Source organism: Mirounga leonina, unplaced genomic scaffold (genome assembly GCF_011800145.1).
Source record: "Mirounga leonina isolate KUSES-001 unplaced genomic scaffold, KU_Mleo_1.0 Mir_178, whole genome shotgun sequence".
Taxonomy (NCBI): Eukaryota; Metazoa; Chordata; class Mammalia; order Carnivora; family Phocidae; genus Mirounga; species Mirounga leonina.
In genome coordinates this window covers 808,148-834,354 of record NW_023270464.1, presented here as the reverse complement: position 1 = coordinate 834,354, position 26,207 = coordinate 808,148, and the positions used below count along the sequence as shown (strand labels likewise).

At 39.7% G+C, this 26,207-nt stretch overlaps 1 protein-coding gene across 2 annotated transcripts in view; it reads right to left on the bottom strand.

The window, feature by feature from the left end:
- The window catches only part of OCA2 (OCA2 melanosomal transmembrane protein), a 545,103-nt gene that overhangs the window by 453,980 nt on the left and 64,916 nt on the right, over nucleotides 1–26,207 (bottom strand). For both annotated transcript variants that reach the window (XM_035023928.1, XM_035023929.1), the window contains 2 exons: nucleotides 7,641–7,739; nucleotides 3,781–3,969 (listed from right to left, as the gene is read on the bottom strand). In XM_035023928.1, the coding sequence (XP_034879819.1) occupies nucleotides 3,781–3,969; nucleotides 7,641–7,739 (288 nt within the window). The remainder of the gene's footprint in view (nucleotides 1–3,780; nucleotides 3,970–7,640; nucleotides 7,740–26,207) is intronic.

Genomic DNA, 26,207 nt, shown 5'->3' with positions numbered 1-26,207 from the left:
CACACACACACACACAATTAGAAAATGGGCAGAAGACCTGAATAGATGTCCTCCAAAGAGGACATACAGATGGCCAACAGACACATGAAAAGATGCTCAACATCGTTCATCATCAGGGAAACACAAATCAAAACCACAATGAGATACTACCTATCAGAATGGCTAAAATCAAAAAGACAAGAAATAAGAAGTGTTGGTAAGGATGTGGAGAAAAATGAACCCTCATGCACTAATGGTAGAAAGGTAAATTAGTGCAGCCATTGTGGAAGACAGTATGGAGATCCCCCCAAAAAATTAAAAATAGAAATACCATATGATCCAATAATTCCAAATACTGGGTATTTACCAAAAGAAAACAAAAGCATTAATTCAAAAAGATATATGCACCCTGGGCGCCTGGGTGGCTCAGTTGGTTAAGCGACTGCCTTCCGCTCAGGTCATGATCCTGGAGTCCCGGGATCGAGTCCTGCATCCGGCTCCCTGCTCAGCGGGGAGTCTGCTTCTCCCTCTGACCCTCTTCCCTCTCTTGCTATCTGTCTCTCATTCTCTCTCTCAAATAAATAAATAAAATCTTTAAAAAAAAAAAAAAGATATATGCACCCTTATGTTTACTGTAGCATTATTCACAATAGCCAAGATATGGAAGCAGCCCAAGTGTCCATCAACAGAGGAATGGATAAAGAATGTGTGCATATGTGCGTGTGTGTGTGTGTGTTTATATTTACATTTACATATAATGGAATATTACTCAGCCAAAAAAAGGACAAGGTCTTGCCATCTGTGACAACATGGATGGACCTAGAAGGTATTATGCTAAGTGAAATAAGTCAAACAGAGAAAGACAAGTACCATATGATTTCACTCATATATGAAATCTAAAAAACAAAACAAATGAATAAACAAACAAAAATCAGACTCAGACCTATAAATACAGAGAATAAACTAATGGTTGCCAGAGGGGAGGGAGATAGAGGGATGGGCAAAATGGGTGAAGGGGAGTGGAAGATAGTCTTCTATTTATTAAATGTACAAAACATAGGAATAAAAGGTACAGCATAGGTAATATAGTCAGTGGTATTTTAAGAGCATTGCATGGTGACAAATGGTAGCTACACTTGAAGATAGCATAACATATACATTTGTTGAAAAACTGTGTTGTATATCTGAAATTAATGTAACATTATATGTCAACTATACTCAAATTAAAAAATAGTAATAAATAAATGGGAATCAAAATGATACTTCTTTTTTAAAGCATGAGGCATTGATTTAACTATTCCAAATACAATTTTTTTTTCTACATAACAGACATATACAGCAGAGATGACAATCCAAAATATGTTTTACAAGTTTCCCAATGATCATACATGGTACATTTTAGACCTGTTAAAAAGAATGGCACTAAGTCTTTTAGTTCAGTGGCAAGCTCAATGCAACTATTCCATGAATCCTAGAAGATAAAGCAACTACAGAATGTAAAGTCTCAAATATACTTGTTTAAATTTTTCTATGGTGTGGGACAGTTGAAGAACCTGGCATCCTCTCGAGCTGTGAACCAACCAGTTGAGGATGGGTGTTAACAGTGTCAGAGCTCACCAACCTGGTGGTCTTTAGGGCCAGATCCCTATTCACACACTTTCACACAATTCACTTAATTTCATAGCAGATTCTGTGGCCAAATATTTGTCATATATATGCTGGCAGCTGAGACCAGTAATCATGAAAAAGCAACACAGGGCTGGGAAACATGTTGGGAAACATAATCTCCATGGTCAAGCACAGGTGGGGGATATGGAGGTCACATCCCTGCCGACCCCCCTCAGCTTATAAGCTGCATGACCCCAGGCAAAATCCTTATCCTCCCTGAAGTCCCTTCCTTCATCTACCTCTCAAGATTCCTAGAAGGGTCAATAGAACAATGCAAGTGGGCCTCTCTGCACACAAACAGGTGCACTTTGGGCATGCAGATAGGTACATTTCTAATCAGGCCTTCAAACAGCTTCAGAAAAGACAGGTACCCTAATGTAGACAAACAATAATACAATTATTTTATAGCTACATAGTGTCTTCTCACCTATCCATGAGCTTTCCCACAGACCATCTTAGCAGGAGCCCTTGCAAGGCTGTGTAGTGAGGGAGATACAAGGTGACCAGGAAACAGCTTAGCGGATGTGTCTGCCTCTGCTGGTCCCTCAGCTACCTCAGAGCATATCTGGAATGAGGACCTGGTGGTCCTGGTCCCCAAGCCTTATTCTGTACTTAGAGATGCCACTTCCAAACATGTCGCTCTCAACAAAACCTTTCTTTTAAATAAATGTGCCTATGGAAGCACAGCAGACAAAGTAGGGAGAGCAAAAGTACTCCAGCTCTGGCTGGCCAGTTCGCATGGTCCAACATAATGCCCTCAGCTTTCCCACACACATGCATGCCGAAGTCCTCCTCTGCATGTGCAAGCATAGCTTTTCCACCACCACTACCACCAACCCCCTTCCTCACAGCCTTGGGGTCCCAGCTCACACCAGGCTGGACAGCACAGTTTCCTGAAGGATGAGCCCTGGCGCAAGAGCCAACCCTTCTAATAACATGCTTCATCGCCAACTACAAGGGATAATATCAGTATTAATATCAATAATAATATCATTTTAAAACATCACAGGGGGGACACCTGGGTGGCTCAGTTAGTTTAAGCATCTGCCTTCAGTTCAGGTCATGATCCCAGGGTCCTGGGATCGAGCCCCACATCCGGCTCTCTGCTCAGCAGGGAGTCTGCTTCTCCCTCTGCCTGCCACTTCCCCTGCTTGTGCTTTCTCTCTCTGTGTCAAATAAATAAATAAAATCTTGTCATAAATAAATAAAACACAACACTATACCACAGGGACTGCTGAAGTGAACTGATTCTATCTGCAAACTGAGGTCATGCCATGAAGACCCCCACAACACAAACAAGGAGTGTAGGATGTCAGTCATTTATGTTTGTAACTGGGCTTTTCTTACAGGCTCCACACTGGTGGCTCCACAGTGCCACTTTACATATATTCCAGGGCCTGGAGAAAAGGTAGATAACCCATATGACCTCACTGATATGAGGAATTCTTAATCGCAGGAAACAAACTGAGGGTTGCTGGAGTGGGGGGTGGGGTGGGAGGGATGGGGTGACTGGGTGATAGACACTGGGGAAGTTATGTGCTCTGGTAAGCACTGTGAATTGTGCAAGACTGTTGAATCTCAGATCTGTACCTCTGAAACAAATAATGCAATATATGTTAAGAAAAAAAAAGAAGAAGAAGGTAGCAGGAGGGGAAGAATGAAGCAGGGGAAATTGGAGGGGTAGACGAACCATGAGAGATGATGGACTCTGAAAAACAAACTGAAGGTTCTGGGGAGGAGGGGGTGGGAGGATGGGTTAGCCTGGTGATGGGTATTAAAGAGGGCACGTTCTGCATGGAGCACTGGGTGTTATGCACAAACAATGAATCATGGAACACTTCATCTAAAACTAATGATGTAATGTATGGGGATTAACATAAGAATAAAAAAAGAAATAAAGAAATAAAGAAATGAAAATTCTCAAAAAAAAAAAAAAAAAGAAAGAAAAGGTAGATAACCTTCCAGGAAAAGTGCAGCCTGGCCAAATGTGAAAACCCTTCTTCCTCACCTTCACTCTGTTGGTTGGGAAGGATGCAGTGAGGGTGAGAACCGCCCCCAGCCTAGTCCCAGGCAAGAGGGATGCTCTGTGCAACCGTCACCCTGTGCCAGTGCTAGCACTCCCAGTCCTCCTACCTCAGCTTCAAAAGACGGAACCTGATATGAGCGCTGTCCAGATGCTCCCCCTTCTCTTGGGAGGCAGATCCAGAGGAACCAGCCAAGTCTTTGCTCAACAGGGATCCTGCCTCCCACTCAGCTGAGCTCTTGCCCCAAGATTCTTCAGCAGTGATGAACTCTGGATGGCAAATAGGCATGCACCATGACCTGGAAAGCAAGGCTTTGTGGTTATTTTCACAGAAATAGTAGCATCTCCAAAATAAGATTTCATTTCAGTGGTAAGTATGAAATGTGGAATCAATTCTGGTTTTTAAATGGACCACAGACATTTTAGTGCTGTCAAACTGGTCGGAATGGGTCTTTCTTGACATCACAGAACACTTAGCTTAAGGAAAATCATTTGGGGTCATGCATATGATTTGTGGACCTTCAAGAAACATCAGCTTGTTCTGAGTTTGGAACTTTCCAATAAAGCTGTTTCTGGCTCAGACCCACTCCAGTCCATTTCAGTATTTGCTTTCTCCTTGATTGTGCTAGAGTTCTCAGTACCTAGTTGTTACACCTGTCCTGAAGCAGAATGAGGGGTGTAGGCCTACAATTATCTTTCTGTAATAGAGCTATAGGGAAGATGGTCTACCTGGCTTTTCCACCCAGCCTATACATGAGCATGAGCAGGAGTGGAGAACATCAGTGCTGGACTAGATGGGCCCAAGAATGGAACCTCTATCTAGAAGGATGATTCAAAAGAAATCATAAACTTTTCTCAAAATTACATGTGGACTTCTTAATGAGGAATTCTTAATCTTGGGAAACAAACTGAGGGTGGTGGAGTGGGAGGGGGTGAGAGGGATGGAGTGGCTGGGTGATAGACATTGGGGAGGGTATGTGCTATGGTGACCGCTGTGAATTGTGTAAGACTGTTGAATCACAGATCTGTACCTCTGAAACAAATAATACAATATATGTTTAAAAAAAGAAGAAGAAGAAGAAGATAGCAGGAAGGGAAGAATGAAGGGGGGAAATCGGAGGGAGAGACAAACCATGAGAAACTACGGACTCTGAGAAACAAACTGAGGGTTCTAGAGGGGAGGGCGATGGGGGGATGGGTTAGCCTGGTGATGGGTATTAAGGAGGGCACGTACTGAGGGGCACCTGGGTGGCTCAGATGGTTAAGCGTCTGCCTTCGTCTCAGGTCATGATCTCAGGGTCCTGGGATCGAGTCCCGCATTGGGCTCCCTACTCCTTGGGAGCCTGCTTCTCCCTCTGCCTTTCTCTCTCACTCTGTCTCTCATGAATAAAAAAAAAAAAATCTTTAAGGAAGGCACGTACTAGGTGTTATATGAAAACAATGGATCGTGGATCACTACATCAAAAACTAATGATGTAATGTATGGTGATTAACATAACATAATAATAAAAAAGGGAAAAAAACTAATAATGTATGGTGATTAACATAACATAATAAAATAAAATTTAAAAAAACAAAATTACATGTGGACACATCCATTTACTTTTGGCTGAATCTCTGGGCTTCTGAACAAACCCTCAGTTCAGATGCATTTGACTCTAGTGAGGTTGCACCAAGCCCAGTATTTTCATGTATTGCTTGGAATATTCATGGAATCACCCTACTGACATAACGGGCCATGATCTTAGAGACCAATTTTGCCTCTCAAGCCCAACTAGCTCAACAGGGCATTGTGATTCACCTGAACACCTATAATTGCTTTCAAACTGGTTTACAACAAGAAAAAAAAAGTCTTATTCGTAAAGAGAAACCCAAAGATGCAAATTAGGCTGTATGAAACAAATATGTAACAATAGCAATTGATGCTGACAGTGCTGCAAACTAATCAATACTGAAAACAAAGAGTTCTGTGACTGGGAAATATTTATGTGTAAGGAATGATATCACGACCCCCTCCACTGGTGAACAAATACGACCGTAACAAAAACTGGAACTAAGTAAACTTCTTTTAGAAGTGGCAAGAAGAAAGCTAATGTCAGTATATCTAGAACAGTGCTGTGCAATAGAATTTTCTGTGGTGATGGGCGTATTCTCTCTCCTATCCAGTATGGTAGTCACACATGCTCATGGGCCACTCGAAGTGTGTAACTGAAGACTGAATTTTTAATTTTAATTAATTTTAATTAATTTAGCTTTGAATAATCTGTGACAAGTAGCTACTAGGCTGGTCAGTGCAGATGCACAGCATGCTCTGCTCCTAATACCATCAGTTGCATATTCCTGCCCTCAACACCTTGAAAAGAAGGAAAACGTTTTATAAGCAAACCTGACCCATGTTCTGCTCCTCTGTAGGTATGTAGCTTTTGACTTGAGGCACAGCTTGGCATCCCGGGGCATGTTTCTGTGCTCCTTGTGCCCAGGACAAATGCCTACACATTATGCTTTTCCAATGAAACATGAGTTCTAAAATAACCTTCATGATTTACCAAGTAATTCAAAGGAAAGCATTAAAGGAATTGATATTTGAAGTGTCTGTTTTCAAAGTTATTTATTAGGAGAAATGGAGAAAAATTAAGTTATCCTCCTGGCTGCAGGGACTGTGCTGGACACTAGGATGTGAGATGAAGAAGAGGCAGGCTGGCAGGCACAACCATGGAACATAAGGCATGTTCTAAAGTATGGGCATGAATGTGTATTTGAGAGCACAGAAGAAGCATTGACTCTTGAGGGAGTTGTGGGGGACCAATGTTTCACAAAGGAGGTGACATTTGAGCCCCTTTGAAGTTGAGTGAGAGTGCCCTGGAGAGCCAGAACAGGAGGAAGTTCGTCTAGTCAAAGGGCTCAGTGGGGACTTTTGCAGGAAGACACACCTTGTCATCAGAATCTCCTGGAGGGAGCCAGATTGTCCCTGCACCAGGAGGTGATTAAATCCACATTCTTACACCCTATCTAAATGGGGTGAGTCTTTGGCAAGTGAGGCTAGGAATCCACATGGCATACAAGTACCCCAAAGAATTCTGATACATTCTATAAAGTATGAAGTCCCATCCACATGGTTGCAGACAGGGCTGGAAAGAGGGTGGGCAGCTCCTCAGAGGATGGGAGGGAGGTAAGGACAGGTAACACGGTGGCCTGCCTGCCAATGCAGGTGCGTGGGGTCAGAGGGTAGAAAAGGAAGAGTCCACGACAATGCCACCAAGTTTGTAATGTGCAGGGAGTCAGTCAGGGGATACTGAGCAAGTGGTTCAGGCTTCCGGAAGTTTGTCTGCAAAAAGAAGAGATGAGCTTGGAAACCGGGGCAGGGCCCTTCATCCTAGGGGACAGAGTTATCCTCCAGATCAGCTCTGCTCAGAGATTCCAGAACCATCCTGTTTGTACCCAAAAGGACCTCAAAGTTGCAGGAAGTGGAGGTTCCTCTTAAATCATACATTTTTAAACCTTACCACTAATGACATTTGAGCCAGATAATTCTTTGTTGGGGGGAAGTGTCCCTTAACATCTGCAGGATGTTAAGCAGCATCCCTGGCCTTTACCCTTAAATGCCAGTAGTACCCCTGCCCCAGCTATGACAACAAAAAAATATCTCTGGATGAATCCTTCCTTACCCCTGGTTCAGAAGCTCTGGCCTGGTAAGACAGCCCATCAGAGCTGTGTATATGCATGAATGTGCACATGTGTTATTTAATTACTGCAGGGGTATGATCAAGGTTATTTGGAAATTCATAAGCCACAGACTACAACTACTAGAATCATGAATATATCCTACACTGAACTGACAGGGATCTGGCAGAGACCAAACAACGTGTCAGAGAAAAATTCACCTCTCGGGAAGAAATTCTCCAGTATAAGTGCCAAGGGCAATGTTCAGAGCTTTCTTAATTTTATAAGAAGTGGGTGGGGGGAAACTCACCCTTTATCTTGTGAGGAATTTCTCAGCAAAGGAGTGTTTTCTGTAAAGCAGAGGTCTTTTGACCTGGAGTTGAAGAACTGAGGTAAAGAAGAGTGAGACCTGAAAGACACAATGAAGGAAAAAGGATCACCAACACAATGGTGGAGGTGTTCACTGGTAATTGGGGCTATATCCAAGAACATGCCTGAGATTCAGTGATAAATTTTACACTGAATTTTATATCTGAATTGTAAAAAGCTGGAGTTTTAGGAAAGACAATTAGAAACAGCTCTCCTCCCCAGCATAACCATGTTGGCAGTACAAAACAAAAACTCACGTAGGAGACCAGATGCTGTAGGATTGATACTTTTAGGCTTTACCATTCCATGCAGAACTTTTCATGGAGAAAACCATTCAGAGTCTGACAGGCCTTTCTATACTCAGAAAATTCTACTTCCTAATATCACAGTATCTAAATATCACACATTGACAATATCCTACTGACAGGCACCTGGGTGGCTCAGTTGGTTAAGCGACTGCCTTCGGCTCGGGTCATGATCCTGGAGTCCCAGGATCGAGTCCCGCATCGGACTCCCTGCTCGGCGGGGAGCCTGCTTCTCCCTCTGACCCTCCCCCCTCTCATGTACTCTCTCTCATTCTCGCTCTCTCAAATAAATAAATCTTTAAAAAAAAATATCTTACTGGCTTCCCATCAAAGACCAAGCAGCAGAAGTCAGGGCCCACAGGGTGAAAATGAAATGATAAAATGGCAAGGAGGGGTCTCTCAGGGGGATGGGAGCCACAAGTGAAGCAAAGCAAAGGCTCACACTGTGTGGGACCCCCTTCCACTGTGCTGGCCTGCACTAGAGGAAGGGCCACCATAAACTTATCCAAATCAGGAGCCTTTAAGATGGAAGTAATTGCACAGGCACAAGAGAACCCACAAGCATATATGGGCACCTCATTCAAGGACATATGACGTTTAAAAGCAACCAGCTCTTCGTGGAAAGCTGCAGAAATCATTTTCATTCCTGTTGGGAATATGTCATTTTATACGCAAATACACTGCCTTTCCTTAAGGAGCCCAGGCCACACAGAGCTGCTGTGGATGCCATGAAACACTCACCTGGGCAATAATAGTACTTCAAATCATAAATACAGAGAAAGGAAAGAAAAATATTCCCACCCCCTTTTCTCCTTCTCATTACAACATGCACCTGTGACAACAGTCAATAAGACCCTGGTTTCATGGGTGAATGAAACCAGGGCCCTGAGCTGTGTCCAACAATACCCACCACTCCACACTGAAGCCAGGAAGAGAGTCTGTCTTGGGCCAGCAATGTGTCCTCTGAGTAGCACCTCTGGGCAGCCCTGTGTATTTATAGGGGAACACAGATGTGAGAGGACTCTGTCCTCAGGAGCTTTAATAGCCAGGGAGACAAGCACAGCAGAGAACAAGGTGTAGAACAGATGCCCTAACTAGCATGCATGAGAGCAGAGGTGGAAGATGAGTTCCACTTGAGGGATTTAATAGTTTCATGCACTTTAGCTGTTAGCTGTTCAAACTGGCTTAAACAATTAGTTGGGTTTTTAAATTTTTCATGTCTCATAACTGTAAATAAAGAAGGGCCTCAGGCAGATTTAGATAAACGTCTCAATGAGTCAACTAATATCCAGTGTTTTCTGTTACTCCCTGGCATGGTCTGTTACATAGCATTTCTGGGAAAGGTGACTGTTACCATGCCTCATTCACATTATTTAACCACTCTGAGCTTCCATTTTCTCATCTGTATAGTGTGGATTTAAAGGAAAAACTCAGTAAAGTGAGTCACACTAAATTAGGAGATGTAAATGGTAAGCATAGTTCGGCTTCAATTCAATTCAATTATTTCTATTACACTGTGAGCCTCTTATGAATGGCTGCCATGTTATTTCCATCTTGTTTTATCTGGTACCTTAACTGGTACCCAGTTAAATGTAGGTGCTTAAATACTTAATGAATTAGTTAAATCCCAGTAATCATAGCTTGTTTGCATGACGTGTCTTTTTGACTCACTGGAACAGTTTTCTAAAGCATTATTAGATCAATAATGTGCTCAGAATCACCACTGACCCTCTGAAGAGCAGAAAATGTTCAAGAGAGTGGAGGTGCTGTTGCTCCTTAGAAAGCACTACCCACAGGTTCTCAGCACAGCTCACAGCAGCACCACATTGTGCAATGCTGAGAATTCATCTTATGGCCATGAAGGAGGAAAATTGGAAAGGGGGAAATGTCAAGAGTACATTTTATTTTCCCTGAGGTGTGCACATCTGGCTCATTTCATTATTTAACATTTCTAATTGCACTTTGTGTACACACAGTGTTTTATAATTGTAGATAAGTGTACAGGGAGTAGTTTCTAAGCTTTTTAATATTTAGTTGTGATTCTAAAGAGCCAGAAATTAAATTAAGTTTTGCTAGGAAATTACCCAGAGACTTCAGGCTATTCCAAATTTAAACTTAATCTGACACTGTCCAGACATTATTTTCGATTGTTCCAAGTCCATTTCTTTTTTGCAAAGAAGAGAAGCTCAGAGAGGGCTTTAGACCCTGTTACTTCACAGGATCCCTGATCTGCTGTCCTGGAAGATAGAAAACTCAGAAACTACATATAGAGAAGATTCAGGATTGCCCAAGAAACACATATTTCGGAGTAATTTTTCTTTCTGACTTAATTAAGGTAGAATATATTGATGAGATCTATATTATTCCTGACCTTTTCTCCTCCTGAAAAAAGAAATCTCATTGACATTTTTCTGACTTCACATCTAAGCCCAGGTGTTTTCAAAATTCACGAAATTCAACAGTATCTATTTTCCCTAGTGTCTCAACAACTCTGTATACATGTGCAAATTTCGTATATGCCTGTAAACTTATAAGCGGGCAATACTTTATTTGAATAATTTGGAAACTACAGAAGAAGATAACAGATAAAATGATTGTATATAATTCTGTACTTCAAAGATACCAGCTGTTAACATTTAAAGACTCTTAACTATAGAGAACAAACTGATGGTTACCAGAGGGGAGGTGGATGGGGGGATGGGTTAAATGGATGATGGGGATTAAGGAGTGCACTTGTTGTGATGAGCACTGGGTGTTGTGTGGAAGTGTTGAATCACTATATTGTACACCTGAAACTAACATTACACTGTATGTTAACTAACTGGAATTTAAATACTTCAAAAAATAAAAAATAAAGAACTTCCTTTCGGGGTTTTTTTTTTCCTACATATAAATGAACAGTTTTAAAGTCAGCACTGGGTGTTATATGCAATAAATGAATCATTGAACACTACATCAAAAACTAATGATGTACTATATGTTGGCTAATTGAACATAATAAAAAAATAATAATAAAGTCAGCTTCAAATATATACATGTCCAGACATACATTCAAACAAATAAATGGCTTCATCCTCTAATTGTTTAACTTAGATATGTCATTAGCATTTCTGTGTTATTAAATGTTCTTCTACAATCTGATTTACATGTTGGCATCATATTCCATTACATGGATCACCACATTAGGCTTAACCATCCACCTGTTGTTGGAAATTTAGGGAACTTCTAGTTCTTTACTAATATAAGTAACAAACATTATGAGAGTCCTAGTAGATAAGTCTTTGTGTGTGCCTCCAATAGTTTCCGAGAACAGATTCCTAGAAGTGGAGTCACTGGGCAAAAAGCGTCTTGGTGTTTATGGTCCACAGAGAGCCTTACTATGCCTTTCAGTTATGGAAGGGAACAAATCCCTGTCCCCAAAGCCCTGGGTATTAGCCACATTTTAGATCCTTAAGCAGTAATTTTAAACAGCTAGAATTGATTCAAATTCACCATTGTCAAGAAATCTTGCTGCCGTGATTGTAAATAAGCCAACCTGAAAGATGGTATAGTGTGTTGGCAATACCTCCCAGCCCTCCCCTGTCTATAGCAGTTTTCTTAGCTCCAGACACCCTAGTTCTTTCTAGATCCAAACAGTAGTCTTATGGTGCTTATGTCATTTTATTAAGAAAAAAGTATCTTAAAAAAAAGAAAAAAGTATCTAAGAATGTTGAAAAATACTGAATACCTAATATATTAACACTTATGAGAAGATTCACATTTCTAAAGGCCAGACAAGAGACAATGATTAGTGCAAAGGACATGCTGGAGAGGTAGTGGTTTGGTTATCAGTGGTAGAGGAAGAAGTTTGCTCTCATTCTTTCTCAAGCTCTGTATGATGTAGAGACCATCAATGCAGGACAGAAGCCAGCTCTGCTTGGCAGGGAACCCAGAGCCAGTAACAAGGAGTGCAAAATGATTCCACTGCCTTCCTCCCTCTCTCCCTCTCTCTCTCTGACTCTTGTTTCTGGCCTGTTTTCATACTGGATTCACTGGTCCAAAGTACCTTTCCAGAAGGAAAAAAGCAAACCAGCAGGCTGGGAAAAGTGGGGCTTGCCCCAAAAGTGATCACACAGAAAAGAGTCAAGTGTGTCCATTGAGAGAAAGCAGATCTGAGGAAGGAAAGTGAACAGGGAAGCTGCCACCCACTCATGTGCCATTTTTTAGAAGAGTTGGGAGGAGACTGTAATTCCTCACCCAAATATAGTCAGAACTTCAGAGAGTCTATCATTGTTCTGTCCAAGCATAGCCAGGCTTTTAAGTTTAATTAAGTGCAAAAAAGGGAGCCTATAGTCCAGGCTGCTCAGGGGCAATGTTTGTAATCAGTTGTGAGTGAAGAAGTAGAAAACATGATGGCAGTTTCCCACTTCTTCAACCTAACACCCCCACTAGTTATTTTCTGCAGGATTTAAAAAATAAATGCATAAAAATAATGATAAATCTATGCTAATAGGTACATAACATACAAAAATGTAATTTGTGATATCAATAACAAAGAGGGGTAAAACTATATAGAAGTAAAGTTTTTGTATGCAGTTGAAGTTAAGTTGGTATCAATTCAAATTTGGTTGTTATAACTTTAGAATGTCATATCTAATTGCCACTGTAAACACAAAGAAAATATAATAAAATGTACACCAAAAAAATGAGAAGAGAATCAAAACATGTCACTACAAAAAGTCAACTAAACACAAAGGAAGGCAGTAAAGGAGGAAGGCAATAATGAAGGAAATGAGGGGCAAAAAGCCATAAAACATACAGAAAACATAAAACAAAATGCCAAAAGTAATTCTTTCTGTATGAATGATAACCTTAAATATCAATATATGAAACTCAATCAAAAGGCAGAGTTTGGGGGCACCTGGGTGGCTCAGTCATTAAGCGTCTGCCTTTGGCTCAGGTCATGATCCATGATCAGGTCCTGGGATTGAGTCCTGCATTGGACTCCCTGCTCAGCAGGAAGCCTGCTTCTCCCTCTTCTACTCTCCCTGCTTGTGTTCCTTCTCTCACTTTGTCTCTCTCTGTCAAATAAATAAATAAAATCTTTTTTTTAAAAAAGGCAGAGTTTGGCAGAGGGATTAAAACAGAAACAAAACAAAACAAAAAACATGATTCAACTATATTCTACCAATAACAATTATAAATAATATGCACCAAACATCAGAGCTCCAAAAGATATGAGGCAGACACTGACATAATTGAAGGGATAGATAGTTCTACAATAATGGCTAGAGACTTCAATGCCCCACTCTCAATAATAGTTAGAAATCAAACAAAAGATACATATGGAACTAGAGGCCTTACACAACACTATAAACCAACTGGACTTAAAAGGCCTACAGAGAACAATCTACCCAACCAGAGCGAAATTACACATTTCTTTCAAGTACACACGTAACGTTCTCCAGGATAGACCATATGTTATACCATAAAACAAGTTTTAATAAATTTTGAAAGTTTGAAATCATATAACATATCTTTTCCAATCACAATAGAATTAACTAGAAATCAATAACAAAAGGGAAATTGAAAAATTCACACATATGTGGAAATTAAACAAAACACTCAACCAACCAATGAGTCAAAGAAGAAATCACAAGGGAAATTAGAAAATATCTTCTCTGAGCTGAATTGTGTGCACCTCCAACCAAAAAAAAAAAAAAACAAACCAAAAAACCTCTCATCTGTTGAAGCCCTAACCCCCAGTACCTTATAATATGACTGTATTTGGAGATATCTTTAAAATAGGTGATTAAATTAAATGAGGCCATTAGGGTGGGTTCTAATCCAATTTGACTGGTATCCTTATAAGAAGAGAAACACCAAAGATTCATGTACAATGACAGTGTAAAGGGGCAGTAGGAAGGTAGCCATCTAGGAAGGCAAGCATCTGCATGCCAAGGAGAGAGGCATTCGAGGTAACCAACCCTGCCAGCCCCTTGATCTTGGACTTATAGCCTCCAAAACTATGAGGAAATAAATTTCTGTTGTTTAAAACACCCTGTCTGTGCTATTTTGTTATGGCAGCCCTAGCAAACTAATACAGTTTGAGACAAATGCCCTGAGAAAAATGACAATGAAAACACAACATACCAAAATTTATGGGATGAACGAAAAGCAGTACTAAGAGGGAAATCTATAGCTGTATTTACATTTAAACAGAAGAAAGATCTCAAATCAACAATCTAACTTTATACCTTAACAAACTAGATAACGAAGAATAAACTAAACCCAAAAGCTAACAGAAGTAAGAAAATCAAGATTAAAGAGGTGACTAATAAAACAGAGATGAGAAAAACTATAGAGAAAATCAATGAAATCAAAAGTTGGTTATTTGCAAAGATCAATAAAATTGATACATCTTTAGCTAGATTGACTAAGAAAAAAGAGAAACTCAAATTACTAAAATCAGAAATGAAAGCAGGAACATTACTATCAATTTTACAGAAATAAAAAGGATTATACAAGCATACTATGAATGATTATATGCTAATAAATTGGATAACCTATATAAAATGGGCAAATTCCTAGCTATACACAACCTACCAACACTGATAATGAAGAAAAAGAAAATCTGAATAGACCTGCAACTATTAAGGAAATTGAATCAGTAATCAAAAACTTCCCAACAACAATAAAAAAAGCCCTGAACCAGATTGCTTAGCTGATGTACTCTACCAAATGTTTAAAGAAGAATTAACATCACCTCCTCAAACTCTCCTAAAAAACTGAAAAAGAGGGGACACTCATTCAATGAGATCAGCATTACCTTGATACCAAAACACTACAAGAGGAGAAAACCACAGACCAATATCCCTGATGAATACTGATGCAAAAAATCCTCAACAAAATACTAGCAAGTCAGTTCAGCAGCATATTAAAAGGATTATACACTATGACCAAGGTGAATCTATTCCTGTAATTCAAGGATGGTTCAAAATATGAAAATCAATCAATGAAACACCACATTAACAGAGCGAAGGAAAAAAACCACATGATCATCTATTGATGCAGAAAAGTATATGACAAAGTTCAACACACTTTCATTATAAAAATATTCAGCAATTAGGAATAAAAGGAAACTACAACATAGTAAAGGCCATATGAAAAACAGCTAACATCATACTCAAAGGTAAATAATGAAAGCTTTTCCTTTAAGATGAAGAACAATTTGAGGATACCTGTTTTGCTTCTAATCAATATAGTACTGGAAGCTCTAGCCAGATCAATTACGCAAGAAAAAGAAATAAAATGCATTCAAATTGGAAAGAAACACAAAAATTATCCCTGTTCACAGATGACATGAGCTAATATGTGGAATATTCTGAAGATTACACACACACATGAATGCACACACACACAATTGTTAAAACTAATAAAATCAAATTCAGTGAAGTTGAAAGATACAAAATCAACATGCACCAGGATATTCACACAAATAAAATTTTACACAGCAGTGAAACTGGAGGAACTACAGTTAAACAAAGCAATATGGGTAAGTGTTAGAAACATAATGTTGAGTGAAGAAAGGAATTCATGGAAGAATACATACAAGATATAACTTTTATAAAGCTTAAAAACAAGCAACACTAAACAATACATTGTTTAGAATCCATTTACTTGGTTTTAGATAGAATAAATAGAGAGATGGGGAGAGAGAGAGAGAGATACACAAGCACACACATACAGGAATTATAAATACAAAATTCCAGAAAGTGGTCCCATATTAGAAAGCAAAGGGATAGAGCAAAACAGGTGCCAACTGGTTTATGAAAATTAAACTTCATAACTTACTGATATTCACTGATATGTGGAATATAAGAAATAGTGCAGATGATCATAGGGAATTAAAAAAAAATCTTACCGGGAGGAGCAAGATTGGCAGAGGATAGGAGACCTAAATTTCGTCTGGTACCAGCAACTCAGCTAGATATCAAACCATTCTGAACACCTACAAATTCAACAGGAGATCAAAGAAAAGAATAGCAACAATTCTCTGAAAAGAAAAGTGACCAATTTCTGGAAGGTAGGACGTTCGGAGAAGTGAATCTGAGGCGATATTTGGGAAGATAGACCGCGGGGGGAGGGAACCTCCATCAGCCAGCTACCAGCAAGTGATAGAGCAGTGGAGCACAAAATCGGAACATTTCTTCAAAGTCTACTCTGCTGAGGGACATCACTCCAGTGGCTAAGCAGTGGGTGGAACCCTCCCTGGGACGGTATGGTCTCAGGACCCTCAGGGTCACAGAAAGACCAGGGGTGACTGAGTGCGGCAGAGCTCCCAGGTATTGGAGTGGGGAAGCCAGCTGCAAAGAAAAAGTCAAGGAGTGGGCTCTCAGCTTGGGCTTGCCATAAACCATGATCTACAGCACAGTCAGGCCACTACTCTTCTTTGAGCAGGGGCCCAACAAGCAGCAGATACAGGGAGACTCCCCTTCCGCCCCCTGGGGGAGCGGCGCGGACCGCACCACAGGGATCTGCTGGGTTTGGAAACTTCACATGGGGTCGTGTGCCAGAGATAGAAACACTGGGTCACAGGCCAGGTGAGCACAGAGTGTGGCGGAGACCAGGGAGATGGGAGTGATTGACTGCTTTTCTCTGAGGGCTCACTGAGGAGCAGGGCCCTGAGATCTTGGCTCCTCAGGGGCCAGAGATTGGGAGGCTGCCATTTTCATTCTCGTCCTCCAAAGCTGTATGGAAAGTTTGCAGGGAACAAAAGCTACCTAGAGCAAACCCAAGCATATTACTCAACCTGGCCCCTGGCAAGGGCGATGCAATTCCAACTCAGGCAAAGACATTTGAGAACCACTGCAACAGGCCCCTCCCCCAGAAGATCAGCAAGAACAGCCAGCGAAGACCAAGTTCACCATCAATGAGAACTGCAAAACTCCAGCACTAGGGGAATACAGCACATAGAATTCATGGGTTTTTTCCCCATGATTCTTTAGTCTTTCAAAGTTAATTTTTTTAATTTTCTTTATGTTTTCTTTTTCTATTTCTTTTTTTTTTAATTTTGCTTCTTTCCCTTTTCAACCAATATCTTACCAATTCCTTTTTAAAAATCTTTTTTAATTTTAATTTTTACAGTCATATTATATCCCTTCATTGTATTTAACCTTAATTTTTGTATATATATGTTTTTCTTTCTTTAAAATTTTGGGATACAGTTTCTTCTAACAGACCAAAATATACCCTAAATCTAGTGTATGGCTTTGTTCTAGTCTCCTGCCTGATCACATTGTCTCCTTTTTTTAAAAATTTTTCTTCATTCTTTTTGCAACCAAATTCTTATCAAATCCTTTTTAAAAATCTTTAATTTTCATCTTTACATTCATATTCCATCCCTTCATTGTATTTACCCTTATTTTTGTATATATATAAGTTATTCTTTCTTTAAAATTTTGGGAGGCAGTTTCTTCTAACAGATCAAAACACACCCAAAATCTAGTGTGTGGCTCTGTTCTATTCACCAGCCTGATCATATTTTTTTTCTGCCTTTCTTTTCTCCCCGGGTTCAGGTTTCTTCCGATTTGCTTAGTGTACATTTTTCTGGGGTTATTGTTACACTTTTAGCATTTTGTTCTCTCATTCATCTATTCTCCTCTGGACAAAATGACAAGATGGAAAAAATCACCTCAAAATAAAGAACAAGAAGCAGTACCGACAACCTAATCAATATGAACATTAGTAAGATGTCGGAACTAGAGTTCAGAATGACAATTATAAAGATACTAGCTGGGCTTGAAAAAAGCAAAGATACTAGAGAATCCCTGTTTGTATAAATAAAAGAACTAAAATCTAACCAAGTTGAAATCAAAAAGGCTATTAATGAGGTGCAATAAAAAATGGAGGCTCTAATTACTAGGACAAATTAGTCAGAAGAGAAAATTAGTGATAAAGAAGACCAAATGATGGAGAATAAATAAACTGAGAAACAGGAAACAGAGAGTTGCTGGAGTGGGGGGTGAGGTGGGAGGGATGGGTGGCTGGGTGATAGACATTGGGGAGGGTATGTGCTATGGTGAGCACTGTGAATTGTGCAAGACTGTTGAAACAGATCTGTACCTCTAAAACAAATAATGCAATATATGTTAAGAAGAAAAAAAAAGAAGAAGAAGATAGGAGGAGGGGAAGAATGAAGGCGGGGAAATCAGAGGGGGAGAAGAACCATGAGAGATGATGGACTCTGAAAAACAAACTGAGGGTTCTAGAGGGAAGGGGGGGTGGGAGGATGGGTTAGGCTGGTCATGGGTATTAAAGAGGGCACGTTCTGCATGGAGCACTGGGTGTTATGCACAAACAATGAATCATGGAACACTACATCAAAAACTAATGATGTAATGTATGGTGATTAACATAACAATAAACAATTAAAAATAAAATAAATAAATAAATAAAATCTTTTAAAAATATAAAATAAACTGAGAAAAAGTGAGATAAACAATGACTGGATTACAAGGGCAGAATTCGAGAGGTAAGTGATACCATAAGATGAAACAATATTAGAATAATTGGGATCCCAGAAGAAGAAGAAAGAGAGAGAGGGGAAGAAGCTATATTGGAGCAAATTATAGAAGAGAACTTCCCTAATTTGGGGAAAGAAACAGGCATCAAAATCCAGGAAGCACAGAGAACACCCCTCAAAATCAATAAAAACAGGTCAACACCCTGACATCTAATAGTAACACTTACAAGTATCAGAGACAAAGAGAAAATCCTGAAAGCAGCTTGGGACAAGAGGTCTGTAACCTACAATGGTAGAAACATTAGATTGGCAGCAGACCTATCCATGGAGACCTGGCAGGCCAGAAAGGACTGGCATGACATATTCAGGGCACTAAACGAGAAAAATATGCAGCCAAGAATACTATAACCAGCTAGTCTGTCATTGAAAATTGAAGGAGAGATAAAAAACTTCCAGGACAAACAAAAACTAAAAGAATGTGCAAACACAAAACCAGCCCTACAAGAAATATTGAAAGGGGTCCTCTAAGCAAAGAGAGAGCCTAAAAGTAACATGGACCAGAAAGGAACACAGACAATATACAATAACAGTCACCTTCCAGATAATACAATGGCACTAAATTCCTATCTTTCAATAGTTACCCTGAATGTAAATGGGCTAAATGCCCCAATCAAAAGACACAGGGTATCAGAATGGATAAAAAAACAAGACCCATCCAAATGCTGTCTAGATATGGCTCCATCCATGTTAGACCCAAAGACACACCTAGACTGAAAGTTAGGGGGTGGAAAACCATTTACTAGGCTAATGGACACCAAAAGAAAGCTGGAGTGGCAATCCTTATAAGAGACAAAGTAGGGGCACCTGGTGGCTCAGTCGTTAAGAATCTGCCTTCAGCTAAGGTCATGATCCCAGGCTCCTGGGATTGAGCCCTGCACCAGGATCCCTGCTCCATGGGAAAGCCTGCTTCTCCCTCTCCTACTCCCCCTGCTTGTGTTCCCTCTCTCATTGTGTCTCTCTGTCAAATAAATAAAATCTTAAAAACCAAAACAAAACAGACAAATTAGATTTTAAACCAAATATTATAATAAGAGATGAGGAAGGACAGTACATCATACTTAAAGGGTCTATCCAACAAGAAGATCTAACAGTTTTAAATATCTATGCCCCTAACATGGGAACACCCAATTATATAAGCCACTTAATAAGAAAATAAAAGAAACACATATACAACAATACAATAATAGTGGGGGATTTTAACACCCCCCCTCACTGTAATGGACAGATCATCTAAGCAAAAGATCAACAAGGAAATAAAGACTCTAAATGACACACTGGACCAGATGGACGTCACAGATATATTCAGAACACTCTATCCAAAACCAACAGAATACACATTCTTCTCTAGTGCCCATGGAACATTCTCCAGAAGAGATCACATCCTGGGTCACATATTAGGTCTCAACTGGTACCAAAAGATTGGGATCATTCCCTGCCTATTTTCAGACCACAATGCTTTGAAACTAGAACTCAATCACAAGAGGAAAATCAGAAAGAACCCAAATACATGGAGACTAAAGAGCATCCTACTAAAGAATGAATGGATCAACCAGGAAATTAAAAAAAGAATTAAAAAAATTCATGGAAACAAATGAAAATGAAAACACAAGTGTTCAAAATCTTTGGGATGCAGCAAAGGCAGTCCTAAGAGGAAAGTATATAGTAATACAAGCCTTTCTCAAGAAACAGGAGAGATCTCAAATACACAACTTAACCCTCACCTAAAGGAGCTGGACAAAGAACAGGAAATAAAGCCTAAACCCAGGAGGAGAAGAGAAACAATAAAGATCAGAACAGAAATCAATGAAATAGAAACCAAAAGAACAGTAGAACACATCAACGAAACTAGGAGCTGGTTCTTTGAAAGAATTAATAAGATTGATAAACCCCTGGCCAGACTTAACAAAAAGAAAAGAGAAAGGTCCCAAATAAATTAAATCATGAATGAAAGAGGAGAGATCACAACCAACACCAAAGAAATACAAACAATTATAAGAACATATTATGAGCAACTCTATGCCAGCAAATTAGACAATCTGGAAGAAATGGATGCATTCCTAGAGATGTATAAGCTACCAAAACTGAACCAAGAAGAAATAGGAAACCTGAACAGACCCATAACCACTAAGGAAATTGAAGCAGTAATCAAAAATCTCCTGAGAAATAAGATCCTAGGGCCAGGTGGCATCCCAGGGGAATTCTCCCAAACATTTCAAGAAGAATTAATACCTATTCTTCTGAAACTGTTCCAAAAAATAGAAATAGGGCGCCTGGGTGGCTCAGTTGGTTAAGCGACTGCCTTCGGGTCAGGTCATGATCCTGGAGTCCCTGGATTGAGTCCCACATTGGGCTCCCTGCTGGGCGAGGACCCTGCTTCTCCCTCTAACCCTCCCCCCTCTCATGTACTCTCTCTCTCTCTCATTCTCACTGTCTCAAATAAATAAATAAATCTTTAAAAAAAAATAGAAATAGAAGGAAAACTTCCAAACTCATTTTATGAGGCCAGCATTACCTTGATCCCCAAACCAGACAAAGACCCCAACAAAAAGGAGAATTACAGACCAATGTCCCTGATGAACATGGCTACAAAAATTCTCACCAAAATACTAGCCAATAGGATCCAACAGTACATTAAAAGGATTATTCACCACGACCAAGTGAGATTTATTCCTGGGCTGCAAGTGTGGTTCAACATCCACAAATCAATCAGCGTGATACAATACATTAATAAAAGAAAGAATGAGACCCATATGACCCTCTCAATAGATGCAGAAAAGCATTTGACAAAATACAGCATCCTTTCTTGATTAAAACTCTTCAGAGTGTACAGATAGAGGATACCTACCTCAATATCAAAAAAGCCATCTATGAAAAACCCACAGTGAATATTCTCAAGGGGGAAAAACTGAGAGCTTAACCCCTAAGGTCAGAAACATGGCAGGTATGTCCACTATCACCACTGCTATTTAACATAGCATTAGAAGTCCTAGCCTCAGCAATCAGACAACAAAAAGAAATAAAAGACATACAAATCGGCAAAGAAGAAGTCAAACTCTCACTCTTTGCAGATGATATGATACTTTATGTGGAAAACCCAAAAGACTCCACCCCAAAACTGCTAGAACTCATACAGGAATTCAGTCAAGTGGCAGGATATAAAATCAATGCACAGAAATAATTTCTATACACCAACAACATGACAGAAGAAAGAGAAATTAAGGAGTCGATCCCATTTACAATTGCACCCAAAACCATAATATACCTAGGAATAAATCTAACCAAAGAAGCAAAGAATCTGTACTCAGAAAACTATAGAATACTCATGAAAGAAATTGAGGAAGACACAAAGAAATGGAAAAACGTTCCATGCTCATGGATTGGAAGAACAAATATTGTGAAGATGTCAATGCTACCTAGAGCAATCGACACATTCAATGCAATCCCCATCTAAATACCATCCACTTTTTTCAAAGAAATGGAACAAATAATCCTAAAATTTGTATGGAACCAGAAAAGACCCCGCATAGCCAGAGAAATGTTGAAAAAGGAAAGCAAAGCTGGCGGCATCACAATTCCGGACTTCCAGCTCTATTACAAAGCTGTCATCATCAAGACAGCATGGTACTGGCACAAAAACAGACACATAGATCAATGGAACAGAACAGAGAGCCCAGAAATGGACCCTCAACTCTATGGTCAACTCATCTTCGACAAAGCAGGAAAGAATGTCCAATGGAACAAAGACAGTCTCTTCAACAAATGGTGTTGGGAAAATTGGATAGCCACATGCAGAAGAATGAAACTGGACCATTTCCTTACACCACACACAAGAATAGACTCCAAATGGTTGAAAGACCTTAATGTGAGACAGGAGTCCATCCAAATCCTAAAGGAGAACACAGGCAGCAACCTCTTTGACCTCAGCCGAAGCAACTTCTTCCTAGAAACATCGCCAAAGGCAAGGGAAGCAAGGGCAAAAATGAACTATTGGGACTTCATCAAGATAAAAAGCTTTTGCACAGCAAAGGAAACAGTCAACAAAACCAAAAGACAACCGACAGAATGGGAGAAGATATTTGCAAATGACATATCAGATAAAGGGCTAGTATCCAAAATCTATAAAGAACTCATCAAACTCAACACCCAAAGAACAAAGAATCCAATCAAGAAATGGGCAGAAGACACGAACAGACATTTTTCCAAAGAAGACATCCAAATGGCCAAGAGACACATGAAAAAGTGCTCAATATCACTCAGCATCAGGGAAATCCAAATCAAAACCTCAATGAGATACCACCTCACACCAGTCAGAATGGCTAAAATTAACAAGTCAGGAAACGACAGATGTTGGCGGGGATGTGGAGAAAGGGGAACCCTCCTACACTGTTGGTGGGAATGCAAGCTGGTGCAGCCACTCTGGAAAACAGTATGGAGGTTCCTCAAAAAGTTGAAAATAGAGCTACCATATGATCCAGCAATTGCACTACTGGGTATTTACTCCAAAGATAGAAAAGTAGGGATCCGAAGGGGTATGTGCACCCCGATGTTTATAGCAGCAATGTCCACAATAGCCAAACTGTGGAAAGAGCCAAGATGTCCATCGACAGATGAATGGATAAAGAAGAGGTGGTATATATATACAATGGAATATTATGCAGCCATCAAAAGGAATGAGAGCTTGCCATTTGCAACGACGTGGATGGAACTGGAGGGTATTATGTTGAGTGAAATAAGTCAAACAGAGAAAGACATGTATCATATGATCTCACTGATATGAGGAATTCTTAATTGCAGGAAACAAACTGAGGGTTGTTGCAGTGGGGGGTGGGGTGGGAGGGATGGGGTGACTGGGTGATAGACACTGGGGAGGGTATGTGCTCTGGTAAGCGCTGTGAAGTGTGCAAGACTGTTGAATCTCAGATCTGTACCTCTGAAACAAATAATGCAATATATGTTAAGAAAAAAAGAAGAAGAAGAAGGTAGCGGGAGGGGAAGAATGAAGCGGGGGAAATCGGAGGGGTAGACGAACCATGAGAGACGATGGACTCTGAAAAACAAACTGAGGGTCCTAGAGGGGAGGGAGGTGGGAGGATGGGTTAGCCTGGTGGTGGGTATTGAGTAGGGCACATTCTGCATGGAGCACTGGGTGTTATGCACAAACAATGAATCATGGAATACTTCATCTAAAACTAATGATGTAATGTATGGGGATTACCATAAGAATAAAAAAATAATGAAAGAAAAAAAAAGAAGAAAGAAAGAAAGAAAAAGAAAGAAAGAAAGAAAGAAAGAAAGAAAGAAAGAAAGAAAGAAAGAAAGAAAGAAAGAGATAATTTGAGGAACAGGCAGCAGAGGAGACCACTCATCCTGAGCCCAAAAGAATCCCTTTCCCTTCTTCCACGACTGAACAACATCTCGTCTCATATTGGAAGCAAATCTTAAAATACAAATACCACAGAATCCCCAAATATGGGCACAAGTTCTTGTCAGATCTTAATTTATGTTTCAACGTAGACGTGGGGAGGAGGACAGGGTTCCGTGTGTGGAAGAGAGGAGAATATGACTGGATTGCAGGACAGAAAAATTACATGAAAGAATATAGAAAGAGAAGAATCTTACATAGTTTTCTAGGTAACTAGGACTCCTTTGCTTGACCCCACAGAGTAGCTTCTAACAGTTAACCTCCATGAAAATATTCAAGACTTGGATGTTGCTAGCTCTGTCCCTTGACTTTTTTGTTTTCACAATATGCATTTAGATATTTTCCTCAGGATGATAGGAATCTTTTTATCACAATATCAATAGCTTTGTATAAGATACAACTCAATGAATACGTTTGTCAATTAAGGATGAGGACAAGTTGGTCTTTTAGTTCTTTTTTCATCAAATGAGGACTATGTAATGATGTAACACATTTTTCTCTCTGCTCAGGCTCCTAGACTATCAGAATATTTAAAATATCTTATCTCATCTTTCTAGTGCAATTATCTTTCCCTGTCTAACACTTTCAATCACATTTTTTTTTTTACTTTAACAGACCTGTGCTAACTATATCTGTTTCCCCAAAATTATTTGGAATCCTTTAGAAATTTGGGTGTACACATGTGTACACATGTACTTGAATGTGTGTATATAATTTTCACATATATGCAATTTTGTGACAAGGCAGGTCTATGTATAAAATAAAATATGTGAGGCAAATGGAAAATACTCGGTCATGTAGATAGATAAGTGTCGAGAAGATAGACATGGAGATATTCTAGATACATTACAATATAATGTGCAAGAAGAGATAGATAGACTGGCATAGAGATAGTAGCAATTTACTAACAGAATTCCTTTGTGTTTCTTCAGTGTATCTAAGAACATGTACTATTTGGTACAATTTAGAATTTATAAATGATTGCCAAATAATTGTTATTTCATATTTGTATTTCAAAATGCAGTGGTGGTGGTAATAATCTGAGGCAAATCTTTTAACTTTGTCCTTAACCATTACTTCCTCATCACCAGCTGTAATATAGGATGATCAGAATTTCTGATGATGGTAATTTGTCTTGATAGATGATAATTTTATCAGGGTAACAATAAAGAGAAAGCTTGCTCTGTAAAATAAATAAATAAATAAATAAACCTCAATGAGATACCACCTCACACCAGTCAGAATGGCTAAAATTAACAAGTCAGGAAACGACAGATGTTGGCGGGGATGCGGAGAAAGGGGAACCCTCCTCCACTGTTGGTGGGAATGCAAGCTGGTGCAGCCACTCTGGAAAACTGTATGGAAGTTCCTCAAAAAGTTGAAAATAGAGCTACCATACGATCCAGCAATTGCACTACTGGGTATTTACCCCAAAGATAGAAAAGTAGGGATCCGAAGGGGTACGTGCACCCCGATGTTTATAGCAGCAATGTCCACAATAGCCAAACTGTGGAAAGAGCCAAGATGTCCATGGACAGATGACTGGATAAAGAAGAGGTGGTATATATATACAATGGAATATTATGCAGCCATCAAAAGGAATGAGAGCTTGCCATTTGCAACGACGTGGATGGAACTGGAGGGTATTATGTTGAGTGAAATAAGTCAAACAGAGAAAGACATGTATCATATGATCTCACTGATATGAGGAATTCTTAATCGCAGGAAACAAACCGAGTGTTGTTGGAGTGGGGTGGGAGGGATGGGGTGACTGGGTGATAGACACTGGGGAGGGTATGTGCTCTGGTAAGCGCTGTGAAGTGTGCAAGACTGTTGAATCTCAGATCTGTACCTCTGAAACAAATAATGCAATATATGTTAAGAAAAAAAAAAAAGAAGAAGGAGAAGGTAGCGGGAGGGGAAGAATGAAGCGGGGGAAATTGGAGGGGTAGACGAACCATGAGAGACGATGGACTCTGAAAAACAAACAGGGTTCTGGAGGGGAGGGGGGTGGGAGGATGGGTTAGCCTGGTGGTGGGTATTGAGGAGGGCACATTCTGCATGGAGCACTGGGTGTTATGCACAAACAATGAATCATGGAACACTTCATCTAAAACTAATGATGTAATGTATGGGGAATAACATAAGAATAAAAAAAAATAATTAAAATAAATAAATAAATAAATAAATAAATAAATAAATAAATAAATAAATAAA